Source organism: Oncorhynchus keta, chromosome 29, assembly GCF_023373465.1.
Source record: "Oncorhynchus keta strain PuntledgeMale-10-30-2019 chromosome 29, Oket_V2, whole genome shotgun sequence".
In the NCBI taxonomy this organism is placed as follows: domain Eukaryota; kingdom Metazoa; phylum Chordata; class Actinopteri; order Salmoniformes; family Salmonidae; genus Oncorhynchus; species Oncorhynchus keta.
Window position 1 is genome coordinate 26,000,455 of NC_068449.1, and position 16,615 is coordinate 26,017,069.

The 16,615-nt window shown below is 40.2% G+C and overlaps 1 protein-coding gene across 4 annotated transcripts; it reads left to right on the plus strand.

Annotated features, from left to right (window-relative positions):
* Positions 1 to 10,484: 10,484 nt before the first annotated feature.
* Positions 10,485 to 16,157, plus strand: si:dkey-229e3.2 (uncharacterized). Of its 4 annotated transcripts, none has more exons than XM_035743092.2 (6): positions 10,485 to 10,557; positions 11,410 to 11,623; positions 11,795 to 11,943; positions 12,061 to 12,205; positions 14,281 to 14,361; positions 14,492 to 16,157. In XM_035743092.2, the coding sequence occupies exons 2-6, from the start codon at positions 11,423 to 11,425 to the stop codon at positions 14,630 to 14,632; spliced, it is 717 nt and encodes a 238-aa protein (XP_035598985.1). In that variant the 5' UTR covers positions 10,485 to 10,557; positions 11,410 to 11,422; the 3' UTR covers positions 14,633 to 16,157. The 4 variants fall into 4 exon arrangements, with proteins under 4 accessions (XP_035598985.1, XP_035598986.1, XP_035598983.1 ...); XM_035743093.2 differs by lacking the exon at positions 10,485 to 10,557 and adding an exon at positions 10,591 to 10,933 and having other exon boundaries at positions 11,837 to 11,943; XM_035743090.2 differs by lacking the exon at positions 10,485 to 10,557 and adding an exon at positions 10,599 to 10,933.
* Positions 16,158 to 16,615: the final 458 nt, after the last annotated feature.

Genomic DNA, 16,615 nt, shown 5'->3' on the forward strand with positions numbered 1-16,615 from the left:
GTGCAGTTGCAAACTGTAGTCTGGCTTTTTTATGGCGGTTTTGGACCAGTGGCTTCTTCCTTGCTGAGCAGCCCTTCAAGTTATGTTGATATAGGACTCGTTTTACTGTGGATATAGATACTTTGTACCTGTTTCCTCCAGTATCTTCACAAGGTCATTTGCTGTTGTTCTGGGATTGATTAGCACTTTTTGCACCAAAGTAAGTTAATCTCTAGGAGACAGAACACGTCTCCTTCCTGAGCGGTATGACGGCTGCATGGTCCCATGGTGTTTATACTTGCATACTATTATTTGTACAGATTAACGTGGAACCTTCAGGCGTTTGGAAATTGCTCCCAAGGATGAACTAGACTTGTGGAGCTCTACAATTATTTTTCTGAGGTCTTGGCTCATTTCTTTTGATTTTTCCATGATGTCAAGCAAAGAGGCACTGAGTTTGAAGGTAGGCCTTGAAATACATCCACAGGTACACCTCCAATTGACTCAAATGATGTCAATTAGCTTATCAGAAGCTCCTAAAGCCATGACATAATTTCTGGAATTTTCCAAGCTGTTTATAGGCACAGTCAACTTAGTGTATGTAAACTTCTGACCCACTGGAATTGTGATTCAGTGAATTATTAGTGAAATAATCTGTCTGTTAACAATTGTTGGAAAAATTACTTGTGTCATGCACAAAGTAGATGTCCTGACCGACTTGCCAAAAATATAGTTTGCTAACAAGAAATTTGTGGAGTGGTTGAAAAACTAGTTTTAATGACCCCAATCTAAGTGTATGTAAACTTCTGACTTCAACTGTATGTATATATATATATATATATATAAGTAAAGTACAAAGTACATTGGGAAGTACAGTTCCCGCTCAGCCCAGTCAAAACTGTTCGCTGCTCTGGCCCCCCAATGGTGGAACAAACTCCCTCACGACGCCAGGACAGCGGAGTCAATCACCACCTTCCGGAGACACCTGAAACCCCACCTTTTTAAGGAATACCTAGGATAGGATAAAGTAATCCTTCTCACCCCCCTTAAAAGATTTAGATGCACTATTGTAAAGTGGCTGTTCCACTGGATGTCATAAGGTGAATGCACCAATTTGTAAGTCGCTCTGGATAAGAGCGTCTGCTAAATGACTTAAATGTAATGTAAATGTAAATATAACTTATTAATGCCTCATGAGCTTAGTTCACCTCATGAGCTTAGTTCAACTGTCACACCATGAGAACCCAAATTATAAGCTATTTTCCCCCAATGTTTGGAAACATTGTAAATGTAAACAAGCACTGTATAGCCTCAGCACATGGTTAAAACAATCATTTTGATATCATGGATGGTCAGTCCTTGCATCTTTAGCTCTGTCTATTAATCTGAAATTGGTTACATTTCTCCAGGCCATCCCTCAGCTTTTTACCAAAATAGAGGCTGGGTGGCCGTTTTGTTATTGTTTCATCTGTGGATTTTCCCTTTAAACAGCTGCTTATTATCAAGATATCAAAGTGTCACAAACAAAATGGTAAACAATAGGCCTATAGCAAATGCAGCATATGGCATTCATTTTTCACATGTAAATAGCACTTTTCAGGAGTTCTCAAAGCATGCCATTCCATGAGCGCAGCATTTATTTTTCAACTCAAATCAATGGAGCCCAATTTGTCCTCCATGGCAACAAAATCATAAACAACAGAGTAGGGCTGGCTAATAAGTCCTTAGTTTAGGGGTCATGCTCAGGTAAAACAATTTGGCTAAACTATTCTTCCATATTTCCAAGTCCTATTCTTGAAGATCAAGGGGTATAACAATTTTTGGAATGACTGGAATTCTATTAGACTGGTTTTTAATGTAAAGATATAATTGAATCCTATTATATGTAGTAGAAAGCGATGGGTTAAAAGAAGCCTACTGAACCAACCCATAAAGTCAAATGTAACATCCATATATGGGCAGCTATGTAAACTTTATAATTTATTTATCCTGCAATAGATGTCGTTCAATAGGTAACATACATTTTTGTATTTTTCTAATATCTCTTAAAGGGAAAGTAACGGAATGTAATCAGATTACGTTACTGAGTTTGGGTAATCCAACAGTTACGTTACTGATTATAATTTTGGACAGGACGGGATTTTAAAGGGTCGTGGGACTTGTGCGAGACAATTTTAATAAAATAAACATTATTTTGAAAGGTAACAGCCGCACCGATACTTTTATTTTGAAGGGATACCTGCTGCACCGATTATTGTTGTTGATTTTACACGTGCAGTGCGTCCACAGTTGTGAAATGTCAAGCTAAATTCGGACTCCGAGGGTTTTGGCGCTGCGCTCGTTCATTGACCAATACAATAAAGTTCTTGACACCCACACACACACTGATCCAATGAAATTACAGATTTCTCGACACACACACACAAACAGATCCAATAAACATTTCATTATGCAACATTGTTTAGTTTTAAATGTGACACGTCCAATCAGATAATACAGATCTTCTGACAGGTAGCTTGATTGACAGCTAACTATGCAGATTCGTTCTGCAGTTATTGCACATGTGGATAGTTAGCTGTCATTTAACTCATGTAGGCTAGCTGTCAGAGTAAAATCATGGACACGTTTTTAAAACGTGCAGCTCCCTCATCTACTGCTGCTTCCAACATCAACAACAAGGCAGACAACCCGGTCCCTGTCAAGAAGAGAAAATACGAATAAATTCGCTCTGGCTATCTACTCAGATTTCAGAGCACTCTCGTCTGAATGTGCCAGAGAGCATTAGTATTGGTCTATGTCAGACACCAACTCTGCAGAGCCTGTCTTTACCTGGGCTCCGTGGGACTGGCCTGAGATGGGTGCGTCGACTGGCAGCTGCCATTAAGGTAGGAAACAGTTTAACTTTCGTCCGTCCCTCGCCGGGCTCGTACCAGGGACCCTCTGCACACAACAGTCACCCACGAAGCATAGTTCTGAAGCAGCGTAATGTGAGAGTATCCTACTCTCTATTATGAACACTACAAACAAGAGTACATAAACCTAACAGTATTACATATCGAGATACATTTTCAATTTGTCAAAACGTTTTATGGTGCCTATTGCATTTTTGTTTTTACATTTACTGATAATTTCTAAATAATATTTAAATGATATCTTAAATAATATGAAGAGGGGTTTGTTCTCTGCCCATTTCATTTCATGGATAAAGAATCTTCCATGAAAAATAAACAAATTAACAATGAAAGTTAAATCAGGGTACAAATCATTTGGATCAAAATAAAACATAATATCAGAGTCTCTCAGATTAACATTAATAGTAATTTATTTGAAAATAAAATCTTCAAGTCACGCCAAAATCTTCTGACATAAGAACAGTCGAGTATCCTGCTCTTGTCTGTCATGCAATCAAAATCATGCTACCGTTCAGAACTACACATCTGTGTGAAAGTGTCTTCTCTGCTATAGCCGTGCTATAAAACTAAAATCAGAAACAAACTGGGCAGCCAGCATGACCTTCGAGTTGCCCTGTCAACCAAACTTCAAGAAACTTATCAAACTCAAGAAACACCTCCAGCTTTCCCACTGATATGCCACACGCACACATACACACACACACACACACACACACACACACACACACACACACACACACACACACACACACACACACACACACACACACACACACACACACACACACACACACACACACACACACACACACACACACACACACACACACACACACACACACACACACACACACACACACACTAAATAAATAAACAGGTTGATGAGCTATTGTTCCCTATGTTAATTATTATTGTTCACTCATTCTGACATTCATATTACATTTTATTGAATGGGTTAAAATCGTACACCTTTAAAAACACTTTTCAAGGTTGTGAAACTATTGACATGATAATTGATGATTAAGAATTCCTAATGATTTGTTGTTTTTTCAATTTTAAACAGTTATGTGTTACTGTTCATTAACATATTGGACTGGTTTTGATGTCATGTTCTGAGTCTGATAATTTATCACACTCCTGAACTGGTCGTCTAATTAAATGGCTTATTCTCTTGAATTATTAATAAATGTTTTCAGTTAATATGGCTGTGTAATGACTTTCTTTAATACCCTAATTGAGACAGAGTCTACTTTGCAAGGGAACATAAAATGTAATCATTAACAGTCCATAATATTGGGTCGCGACTCAACTGTCATTGTCAAATTTGGGTCCCCAGGCAAAACCAATTGAGAACCACTGTTATAGTGTAACGGCGTTCTTCGTTTGTAGAATGAGAGTCGGACCGAAATGCAGCGTAGTGGTTACTCATGTCTTTAATGAAAGGAAAAAAGCGATACATGAAATAACTATACAAATACGAAAACAACAAACGGAACGTGAATCCTATTACAGCCTATCTGGTGAAACTACACAGAGACAGGAACAATCACCCACGAAATACAAAGCGAAACCAGGCTACCTAAATACGGTTCCCAATCAGAGACAACGAGAATCACCTGACTCTGATTGAGAACTGCCTCAGGCAGCCAAGCCCATACAACACCCCTACTCAGCCGCAATCCCAATAATACAAAATCCCCAATACGAAATACAACAACATAAACCCATGTCACACCCTGGCCTGACCAAATAATAAAGAAAACACAAAATACTAAGACCAAGGCGTGACATATAGGTGATTCTGTGCTTCCAACTTTATGACAACAGTTTCCTATTTCAGCATGACATTGCCATATTGCCATTGCCAACTCCATATTAATTCCCATGATTTTGGAATAATGTTCAACGAGCAGGTGTCCACATACTTTCGGTCATGTAGTGTAGGTAGACAAGCTAGCTACTCTAACTTGATTGATAGCCGGAAATGGCTTCTTGGTAGCTCTTTGTGTGGTTGGGAGTTGGGAACCTATCTGGGCCAAACTAAAGCCAACTAGTGGCTAGCAGTATTACAGGCGCACGTGCCCCTGTGCCCTCTATGGGTATGGGGTATGAAGCCTCTGGGGGACATTATCCAATATCCTTATTGTGATGCACAGTAATGTGCTTTTTTTCCACATACATACATTGCATATGTGTTCAATTAGATCAAGCCTCACAAATGCATCTGAATTAGATTGTAATAATTGTGAGCTGCAAGATGATAGATACTACGTTAGCTTTTGGCACAGGATCAAGCAACAACTCCAAACCAGAATCAATGCTAGTTCAAGAGAAACAAGAAAATGTTCTTTCCCCCATCCTGTGCTCATCCAAAATATTCAGGCTATAACTCTTCTTTATGGATTTCATCCTTCTGAAAAGCACAGGAAGGAAAACATAAACTCATCTTGATCTAACAATAATTTATAATATCATAACCCATTTAATGTAAACCCAGTTTAAATTCCATAAAGCCATTGTCACTATGTAGTATGTTGAGAAAAAATACTGTGTGCAGCTATGCAAAGTGTATGTGTCTTTAGCTCCATAGAGCAGCATATGATGTTACCCAGATCAGTTCCAGAAAACCTGTAAAAAGGTTGACGTGTGTGGGATCTTGTGAGAAGATGCTCATGGCTCAGAGAAAGGTCACACAGGAGGGTGAGGGGTTATATTTAGGCACACAGTAAACAAACCTGAGGTTCCCAGACATACTGCCATCACATTACATTTGTAGCCTACAAAACACTGAAAACACCACTCGTGTATACAGATCGATACTGTACCTATACACTTGTACAAACAATTTCCATCCATGACTACCTCATTGGAATCTGGGAATCATGAGATCCTAAATCATGCATATTCTGCTTTTTACACCGGTATCATAGAGGACAGACACCCTTTTGTCTGCTATTTAAGTATAAAAGCAATGCTATGCATCCCTTTCTGCATCTCTAGTCTCAACCTAACACACTGAAGAATCAGAAAGTCCTTCATGGACCATCATAACAATAATGCCCTCGGTGCACATAATACCCACTTAAAAAAACACTACAGTTTACTATAGAATAATACAGTACTTACTATAGAATTCTTCAGTAAGCTGTTGTATACTGTAATAAATACTATAATACTGTAACGAGTGCGCTGAGAGTCGGGAGGCAAGTTCAGGGAGTGAGTGTTTTAATAAAATAAACTAAACATAACACAAAACAAGAAACACTAATAGCACACAAACATGGAACAGACACAATAAAGCCTGGGGAACGAACAAACAACTATTAAAACATTCCCAAACCAGAAACCATGGATCGATGGCAGCATTCACGTGAAACTGAAAGCACGAACCACTGCTTTTAACCAGGGCAAGAGACCGGAAACATGACCGAATACAAACAGTGTAGCTTTTCCCTCCGCAAGGCAATCAAACAAGCTAAGCGTCAGTATAGAGACAAAGTAGAGTCGCAATTCAATGGTTCAGACACAAGAGGTATGTGGCAGGGTCTACAGTCAATCACGGATTACAAAAAGAAAACCAGCCCCATCGTGGACCAGGATGTCTTGCACCCAGACAGACTAAACAACTTCTTTGCTCACTTTGAGGACAATACAGTGCCACTGACACTGCCTGCTACCAAAACCTGCGGACTCTCCTTCACTAGAGCCGACTTGAGGAAAACATTTAAACGTGTTAACCCTCGCAAGGCTGCAGGCCAAGACGGCATCCCCAGCCGCTTCCTCAGAGCATGCGCAGACCAGCTGGCTGGTGTGTTTACGGACATATTCAATCAATCCTTATCCCAGTCTGCTGTTCCCACATGCTTCAAGAGGGCCACCATTGTTCCTGTTCCCAAGAAAGCTGAGGTAACTGAGATAAACGACTACCGCCCCGTAGCACTCACTTCCGTCATCATGAAGTGCTTTGAGAGACTAGTCAAGGACCATATCACCTCCAGCCTACCTGACACCCTAGACCCACTCCAATTTGCTTACCGCCCCAATAGGTCCACAGACGACGCAATCGCAACCACACTGCACACTGCCCTAACCCATCTGGACAAGAGGAAGACCTATGTGAGAATGCTGTTCATCGACTACAGCTCAGCATTTAACACCATAGTACCCTCCAAACTCGTCATCAAGCTCGAGACCCTGGGTCTCGACCCCGCCCTGTGCAACTGGGTCCTGGACTTCCAGACGGGCCGCCACCAGATGGTGGGGGTAGGTAACAACATCTCCACCACGCCGATCCTCAACACTGCGGCCCCACAAGGGTGCGTTCTGAGCCTTCTCCTGTACTCCCTGTTCACCCACGACTGCGTGGCCATGCACGGCTCCAACTCAATCATCAAGTTTGCGGACAACACTACAGTGGTAGGCTTGACTACCAACAACGACGAGACGGCCTACAGGGAGGAGGTGAAGGCCCTCGGAGTGTGGTGTCAGGAAAATAACCTCACACTCAACGTCAACAAAACAAAGAAGATGATCGTGGACTTCAGGAAACAGCAGAGGGATCACCCCCCTATCCACATCGACGGGACAGTAGTGGAGAGGGTAGAAAGTTTTAAGTTCCTCAGCGTACACATCACGGACAAACTGTATTGGTCCACCCACACAAACAGCGTGGTGAAGAAGGCGCAGCAGCGCCTCTTCAACCTCAGGAGGCTGAAGAAATTTGGCTTGTCACCAAAAGCACTCACAAACTTTCACAGATGCACAATCGAGAGCATCCTGTCGGGCTGTATCACCGCCTGGTACGGCAACTGCTCCGCCCACAACCATAAGGCTCTCCAAAGGGTAGTGAGGTCTGCACAACGCATCACCGGGGGCAAACTACCTGCCCTCCAGGACACCTACACCACCCGAAGTCACAGGAAGGCCATAAAGATCATCAAGGACAACAACCATCCGAGCCACTGCCTGTTCACCTCGCTATCATCCAGAAGGCGAGGTCAGTACAGGTGCATCAAAGCGGAGACCGAGAGACTGAAAAACAGCTTCTATCTCAAGGCCATCAGACTGTTAAACAGCCACCACTAACATTGAGTGGCTGCTGCCAACATACTGATACTGACTCTTTAGTAATGGAAAATGTATGTAAAAAAATATCACGAGCCACTTTAAACAATGCCACTTAATTTAATGTTTACATACCATACATTACTCATCTCATATGTATATACTGTACTCTATACCATCTACTGCATCTTGCCATCTTTATGTAGTACATGTATCACTAGCCACTTTAAACAATGCCACTTTTATGTTTACATACCCTACATTACTCATATCATATGTATATACTGTACTCGATACCATCTACTGCATCTTGCTTATGCCGTTCTGTACCATCACTCATTCATATATCTTTATATACATATACAGTCGGGCAAAAAAGTATTTAGTCAGCCACCAATTGTGCAAGTTCTCCCTCTTAAAAAGATGAGAGAGGCCTGTAATTTTCATCATAGGTACACTTCAACCATAACAGACAAAATGAGGAAAACAAATCCAGAAAATCACTTTGTAGGATTTTTAATATATTTATTTGCAAATTATGGTGGTAAATATGTATTTGGTCAATAAAAAAAGTATCTCAATACTTTGTTATATACCCTTTGTTGGCAATGAGAGGTCAAACGTTTTCTGTAAGTCTTCACAAGGTTTTCACACACTGTTGCTGGTATTTTGGCCCATTTTGGCCAACCAAAATGACAATCCTGTGGACCAGGAGCGGACCGGTCACCTCTGCTGAGGCGCAGGAAACCTGTCAATGGCGACCTAGAGCGCCGGAGGAGAGAGCATACATGACAAATACTACACACTGAGGTATCCCTTGTGTCGTACTTACTGTAGAATGTTGTAGTACACTGTAGAATACTGTAAATACTACAGTTTTATCCGCAAAAAAACACTGTAGTAAATACTATAGTAATGCCTGCAAAAACACTAGTCTGCAAAAACACTACAGTAAATACTATATTATATACTACTGTTTTTTTTACTACAGAATTTAAACTACTGTAAACTGTAAATAATACAGTTTACTACAGTCGTGTCAGCAAAAACCTGAACGTACAGTAAAGTTCGCAAAAACACTATTGTGAGTACTGGTTTTTCATGTGGGAAGACAGAGCTGCACAAAACGGTGTTACTCTAGGAAATGAGCTTTAATGGAACACCAGAAATACTGCATGCAATCCACATCGGAATCCTTGTCAATATATAAAATCAACGACGTGGTTCTGTTTACTTTACTCAGGGTACATTTGGTATAACTGTCCATGTCCTCGTCCTCACGGGAAATTATATATATCTGATGGTGCAGTAGTTGGATATTGTACATATGAGAAAGCTGTAGCAGAGAAAGGTCAAATGAATTCTATCTCTCATTCCTCCATTTCCATGCTTTGTCTCCACATCAAACTGATACAAATCTGAGATTTGCTCCCTCACTGACACAATGTAACCCCTGTCCTGGGATATACAACAGAATTGCAAAAGGGATAAAGTGAAAACATGAATAAATCCACCATAGTATTTTTTTCTCTGCATTGAACTTTGGAAGGGCAAGGTTCCATTACATGAGCAATCCAAATACTTTAAATTAAAGAGCGATAAAGCATTGTTTATGTTGGTTTAGTGTAATGAAAAACATCTTAATCTTGTAATGCATCCCACTTTATATCAGTGAGTGAAGACCTATAATGGTAAAAGAGGTTGAAAAAACATTGTTTCACCTTAATTTGTCAATGTGGAATCTACGTGGAAAATGCATAGGATTTGAAAAAAGTAATCGAAGTAAACAGTTTTGAATGTGACATTTCAACCACAGGATTGTCACCATGGTAACCCGAATTTCAACATAGACAAACCTTGTATAAAATATGTTGAATTTGTACCTTTAAAACAACATCAGATCTTCAACGTTACATCCACTATCAGAAAATAAACTATAGACTGGGCAATTGATCTATCTACAGCTACCCTTCGGTCTCTCATCCAGAGTTTCACCAAGCCCAGCCCTGCTTAGCTTTATTTACTATTCCAATTACTGCTCTGAGTTCACATGGCATGCCTTACATAAGCTGGGGTCGAGGAATGCAAAAATATTGTTCTTCATACTGTCTATCAACAAAACCTGAAAAAAAGCCTAATCATATCAGTCTTGTCAGCCTGTCTGTGAGCAACTGTGTGTACTGTTACTACTAATTGACCGTAGGGTTTTGATTTTAACCATGTGGATGGATATACATATTTCCTCCCAGATAATTGTTCTCATTATGTCAATCCATAAGAGTAGAGTCAGGCTGTGTATTTCTTTCCCAATGTCTCAGGGCAAACGGAATTAAATGAAATAAAATATGTTTACTCACAGTAAATGTCCTTTACCAACTTGAGGCCAACACATTAATCATCACCATTCATTTTAAATAATATACAGTATCTCCCTATAGAGGGTCAAATGTTAATGTTGTGCCTGTCTAGTCATGTCTTGACAATCAATTCTTACTTTGTCAAAGTTACACAACTGTGGCTAAAACACACATCTTAGAATTTAGGGCGCCCTCTGTCGGTTTCAGTTGCGTCTAGATTTTCGCTATCAATGCACCTGCGTCAGGTAAGGTTAGCTCTGGGCTCCTACGCAATCTCTCCGTCTCGGGGCGGATCCAAAACAGTGGGAAGTAGTGCCGCGTTCAAAAGAACTGGGAACTCGGGAAAAAATACGATGTTAAATCATGACGTCATTGATCTTCAGGTCGGAGTTGTATAGGCCCGAGTTCCATAGTTGGAATTTGGTTTGATGACCGTTCAAATCGCTTTTTTCCAGTCGAGCTCGTTTTTTTCAGAGTTCCCAGTTGTTTGAAACCCACTGAAGTCGGAAGTCGAAGATTTCCGCGTTCCGAGCTCACAGTTCTTTTGAACGCGGCATAGACTATTGTTTATTATCACCTTCCGGATTCTTAGAAACTTCCCCTGTTACAGATGCGCCATCGGTAAGGAATATTTACCCTGTTTAGAGGTCTCTCAGCTAAAGACTTAGTAGGATCTAACGGTGTAGATCTCTCCGATACACTATATCATGAGTGTGATGTAATCATAATGTACGTAATATGGTTATTTCAAATGAGTTCAGTCTAACAACGGGTTAGCATTATGTGTAGGTTGTGTTTGTTTTATTAATCAGGTTTGTATAGTTCTCGTTTTAATTCGTACACATATATGTTTTTGTGGCTATCATTACACTAATTCACTTCATGTCGTGGTTCTATCCTCTTATTACATGTTGCACCGTATTATTTAAGTGTATGGGCAGCACAGGAAATCATAACAATAGAGAGAGGGAAGTCACTGATGGCCTACTTATCATCACAGCATTGCGTGATCAGACCAGAAGTTGGGGGCGTCTGTGGATGTGGACGGACCGATAAATTGTCATTTCTTCCACTATCTGATCCTTGTCCTAAAACAGACGTATCCGTTCAATGGAGGAACCATTATTTTCTGCTTACGGGGATTTCGTCGACTGGTCTGTCCAAACTGCTTGGGAACAGAATGACGCCGAGGTGGACAGTGCGTTTGGAGACTGGAGTTCTGCCTGTAATGGCAACAAGTCGGATGCAGTTGAAAGATCTTCATCTCTGTCTTCACCCATGGACATGGACATCTCTAAACTCTCAACAAAGGTGAGAGTGCACCGATCTTTTTGATCATTCCAAGTTTACTTTACTTAAGAGGAAATTATTACCTGTGAATTGTGATCTATATAGGAGATGTCTTAATTGCCATTTTCCTAATGTAGGCAAATAAATAAACAATGTACAAATATGATATATATGATATATTTCTCTATACAGCTGGAGGATGGCAATGTGAAGAAATCATGTGTCGTTTTCCAGGAGTGCTTCCAGGTCTTGGGTGAATCTAAAGAGACCAACTGTACTGTACGATCTCTGTCCCAGCTGATAGAAAACACACAGCCTTTTCAACCAACAGCTACAATATGGTGTCTAATTTATCCTTTTTTTTTTTACTGTAACTAAAAACATGCCTTTGTATATGTATGAAGCTTCACTTCTGTGTTCCATGAGGTTGTATCTGACTCCTCTTCTCTCTTGCTTAGTGACTGTGGCAGCTTGTGGAGCCATCTGGTGGCTGAGCCCAGCAGGCTGAGGCTGTCAGAGCCAAAGCCCAGCTTACACTGCCACAGCCACAGCAGAATGGTTTCTGCCCTCAGAATCACAGCCTCAAATTGCATCTCTGACCAGGTGAGATGGGTAGGTGGGGAATGGGGTCCTTTTAAAATGAATACACCCAGCCTAGTTGGATGAATGTTTTTACGTTTTGTGAAACATTTTGGGTTATTAATTGGAAATACAATAGTTAGGTCCAAAATAATTGGCACTGTTGATAAAAATTAGCAAACAAATCTGAGCTATATTGTATCTGTCCCAAAAATAGAAAATTATAGTATTTTATACGAATACAATTGCTGGGAGGAAGAGATTTTCTTTCCTTCTTTGCCTAAAATTACATACCCAAATCTAACTGCCTGTAGCTCTGGGCCTGAAGCAAGGATATGCATATTCTTGGTACCATTTCAAAGGAAACACTTTGAAGTTTGTGGAAAAGTGAAAGGTATGTAGAAGAATATAACACATTAGATCTGGTAAAAGATAATACAATCTTTGAAATGCAAGAGAATGGCCATAATGTATTATTCTAGCCCAGCTGCAATTTAGATTTTGGCCACTAGATGGCAGCAGTGTGTGCAAAGTTTCAGACTGATCCAATAAACATTTTCATTTCTGTAAAAATTATGTATCAACTGTGCCTAATTTGTTATTAATAACTTTTCGTGTTCAAAACTTTGCACTCTCCTCAAACAATAGCATGGTATTATTTCACTGTAATAGCTACTGTGAATTGGACAGTGCAGTGAGATTAACAAGCATTTTAGTTTTCTGCCAATATCAGATATGTCTATGTCCTGGGAAATGTTCTTGCTAATCGCATTAGTTTAGATCAACCGTCCCGCAGGGGACCCACTAATCCTGAAGAAGTTTTAACAAGTAATAAAAATAAAAACTCTCAAAAAGATAGGGGTAAATATTATTGGCATCCATGTTTTCAATACTCCAGGACCCTCCCCTTGTAAACTTAAATGGTAATCTCTATTCTATTATCTATATTTCTATGATTTCAATTCAGTTTCCTATGGAGGATTGACTGAAAACAACAGATATTCCCATTCAAGTCAATATTATCTGAAGTGTGGGCCTCCCAACCATCTTTGTGGTACCATTTGAAAGTTGAAATTTCAATTTCATTCCCATTTTATCAGCCAAACATGACACCCGCCCTTTATTCAAGGGCATGTTGTGTTTCAACTGATGGCGGTATGTTCCCCAATGCTGGAAGGGAGGGTGGGCCTGAGTAATAAAGTTTGGAAACCCCTGCGCAAGATGATGCTCCAAGATTCCACACTGGAGGAAATATATTTGCCAAGTCGTCTGCCTTGTGTTCTGCATAGACAATGCAGTGCCTTCAGAAAGTAGTTCTACCCCTTGAGTTAGTCCACATTTTTTTGTATTACTGCCTGAATTAAAAATGTATTCAATGTATTTTTTTTCTCTCACCCATCTACACACAATACCCCGTAATGACAAAGTGAAAATGAACTGGAATGTTGTTGATCCATCCTCAGTTTTCTCCTATCACAGCCATTAAACTGTAACTGTTTTTAAAGTCACCATTGACCTCATGGTGAAATCCCTGAGCTGTTTTCTTCCTTTGCAGTGACTGATTGTATTGATACACCATCCAAAGTGTAATTAATAACTTCACCATGCTCAAAGGGATGCCCTTCTTTGTGAGGCATTGGAAAACCTCCCTGGTCTTTGTGGTTGAATCTGTATTAGAAATTCACTGCTTGACTGAGGGGCCTTACAATTATATGGATGTGTGGAGTACAGAAATGACCTAGTCATTAAAACATCATGTTAAACACTATTGCACACAGAGTGAGCCCATGCAACTTTATTATGTGACTTGTTAAGCAAGTCGTTACTCCTAAACTATTTTAAGCTTGTCATAGCAAAGGGGTTGAATAATTATTGACTCAAGACATTTCAGCTTTTATATTGTAATTCATTTGTAAACGTTTCTAAAAACATAATTCCACTTTTACATTATGGGATATTGTTTGTACTACAGTGACACAATCTACAGTTAATCCATTTTAAATTCAGGCTGTAACACAACAAAAATTGGAAAAAGTGAAGGAGTGTTAATACTTTCTGAAGACACTGGGTTCTATATCTGTGGTCTTTCCCTTCCATAGTGTGAGTCTGTCTTTTTGGAAGATCGTGAAGAAACTACAGAGACCTCTTGCCCCCCTGCTGCTGCTCTCATCAAAACCAAGGTGTGTGCATCCATGTGTCTGTGTTGGGGGGCTTCTCCTTTTTAGGAAGTGGGCATCACTGGGCGTCTTTCTACTCTTATTGGTAGGGAGCACACCTGTAACCTTTGGCCTTACTCTCATCTCCACTCAGCTGCTGGCCCCCTCCTCCTGCCATGGTGACACCCCAGCTTTCCTCTACCAAATCTCCCAGCAGTGGCTGACTCAATGCAGCATCCGGCTGCAGCCTCAGCACCACAAGAAGACTCCTGCACTGAACTATGGAGAAGGATAAGATGAAGATGCTGCTTAGCATAGCCCTACTGTACTGTTGTAGATGGATGAAACGGGTTGGGTTGTTACCCGGGTGAGAACAAAGTATACACTTTTCGCAACATTTTATTTATACAGATTGTAAAGAAAGTACATTCTATGATATTGTGTATTTAGTTTGCAGGCGTTTTCCTGGTTTTATATATAATATTTTGATACGGAGTGCAGTTACAGTGATACTATAAAATGTTCTATAAATGTATTGAGTTATTTATTCAGTGTAACACCTGTTTTATACCACTATTGTCAAGAGCAGGGGGAACAATGCAAATCTTTGGAAGTCACAGCACTCCACTAGAGGGCATACTGGCTTCCTCATAAGTCCCAACCCCCATTTTGCAAACATACAGTGCATTCAGAAAGTATTCAGACCCCTTAACTTTTTCCACATCTTGTTACGTTACAGCCTTATTCTAGAATTGTTTTCACATTTTTTTTCTCATCAATCTACACACACTACCCCATAATGACAAAGCGGAAACAGGTTTTTAGAATTGTTGGCAAAGGTATTAAAAACAGAAATACCTTATTTACTTAAGTATTCAAATCAAACTTTATTTGTCACATGTGCCGAATACAACATGTGTAAACCTTCAGACCATGCACCTCAACAATGAACACCTCAAGAAACAAGCTTTGTCCATATATTTTGTTTTGTAGAATACCCAACTCCAAGTCTCACTGTAGAAACCTGGCTTGCGATCTAGGGCAATGTATGGTCCCAGAAAAAAAGTAATTGGGTGTGTCTTCCCACTGTGGATACATTTTTATGGAAATGTGGATTGCTTGTGCTTTAACTATTTATGGCATCACATTATTGGTGTCCTCCACTTCTTAATATTTCCTTAGTTTGGTCCTCTGTTTTTCTTAACTTGCCTTAATACTCAAAACCATAGACATGTGTCATGTCATTGGCCATTTTGTAAGTAAGACTGCAGGGCATCATGGAGCTAATCAGCACAAACCAGTATAACAGAGAGGTTATTACATGTGTACAACTGCATCTCAGACAGTTCTCTTACATTTCAACCACCAAGATTTGCTTTTCCAGACAGAGAAAACAAGAGGTTAGTGAAGGTGCACACTCCTCCCAAATGTCACTTGTTTGGCTGGCGGGTTGAGTCTGTGAATAGAATTGGAATACTGAGAGAAAAACCGTCACCTTTTTACAAGTAGGCCCCTCCTACATGACAAGTGATGTATCTCCTCTCAGCTAGTGCACTAGCGAGATGTCAGAGTGAATTTAGATTACATCTCGTTGCAGTGCAGTTGCGGAAAAAAAGGCAAAGGGACGGAAGGATGGAGGAAGGAAGGATGATCTTGGGTTGTATTGTGCCTTATGTCACACACACAGAGGAAGGCATTGGTGCATTGGACCATCTTTTTGGGGGTGGGATGGTCAAAATAAATGAATAATAATACAAATAATTGATTTTTTTTAAGGGAGATGGCCCTTGGGCCTGTTAAAGATTATGATTTTTGTGCAATTTCTCTATTGTCATGTTAATATATTTGAGCATTTGCCCGATCAGTGGACAACGTCCAGTCCCCCCTACCAAGATAGGCCTGCCCGGTTTTCTGATTGGCTGATGTGGCGCAAAATTCACGTTCAAAGTCAAACGCACATCAGCAAAGAGACCTTGCTCTGACTCTCTTGTCATTAGTCAGCCCAGATCACGGCTCGTAAAAAAAAACAGAATGGTAGTACCGAAAAAAGTTAAGAGACCAAAATAAGGCTTGAGGCTACAGCTGCTTAATGTATGAAATTAACCAACTAATTTTCTAAAAGTTCTGGTTCGGTTGATCCAAGTATTGTGACAGATGCTGTTACAGACTGGTATGGAGAAAACCTACCTACTGTGTTACTCTTTCTCCGTTTTCATCCAAATGCCGACATATTTTAATGCGAATATTCAAAAATCAGCATAACAACTCCAAGGGGTTT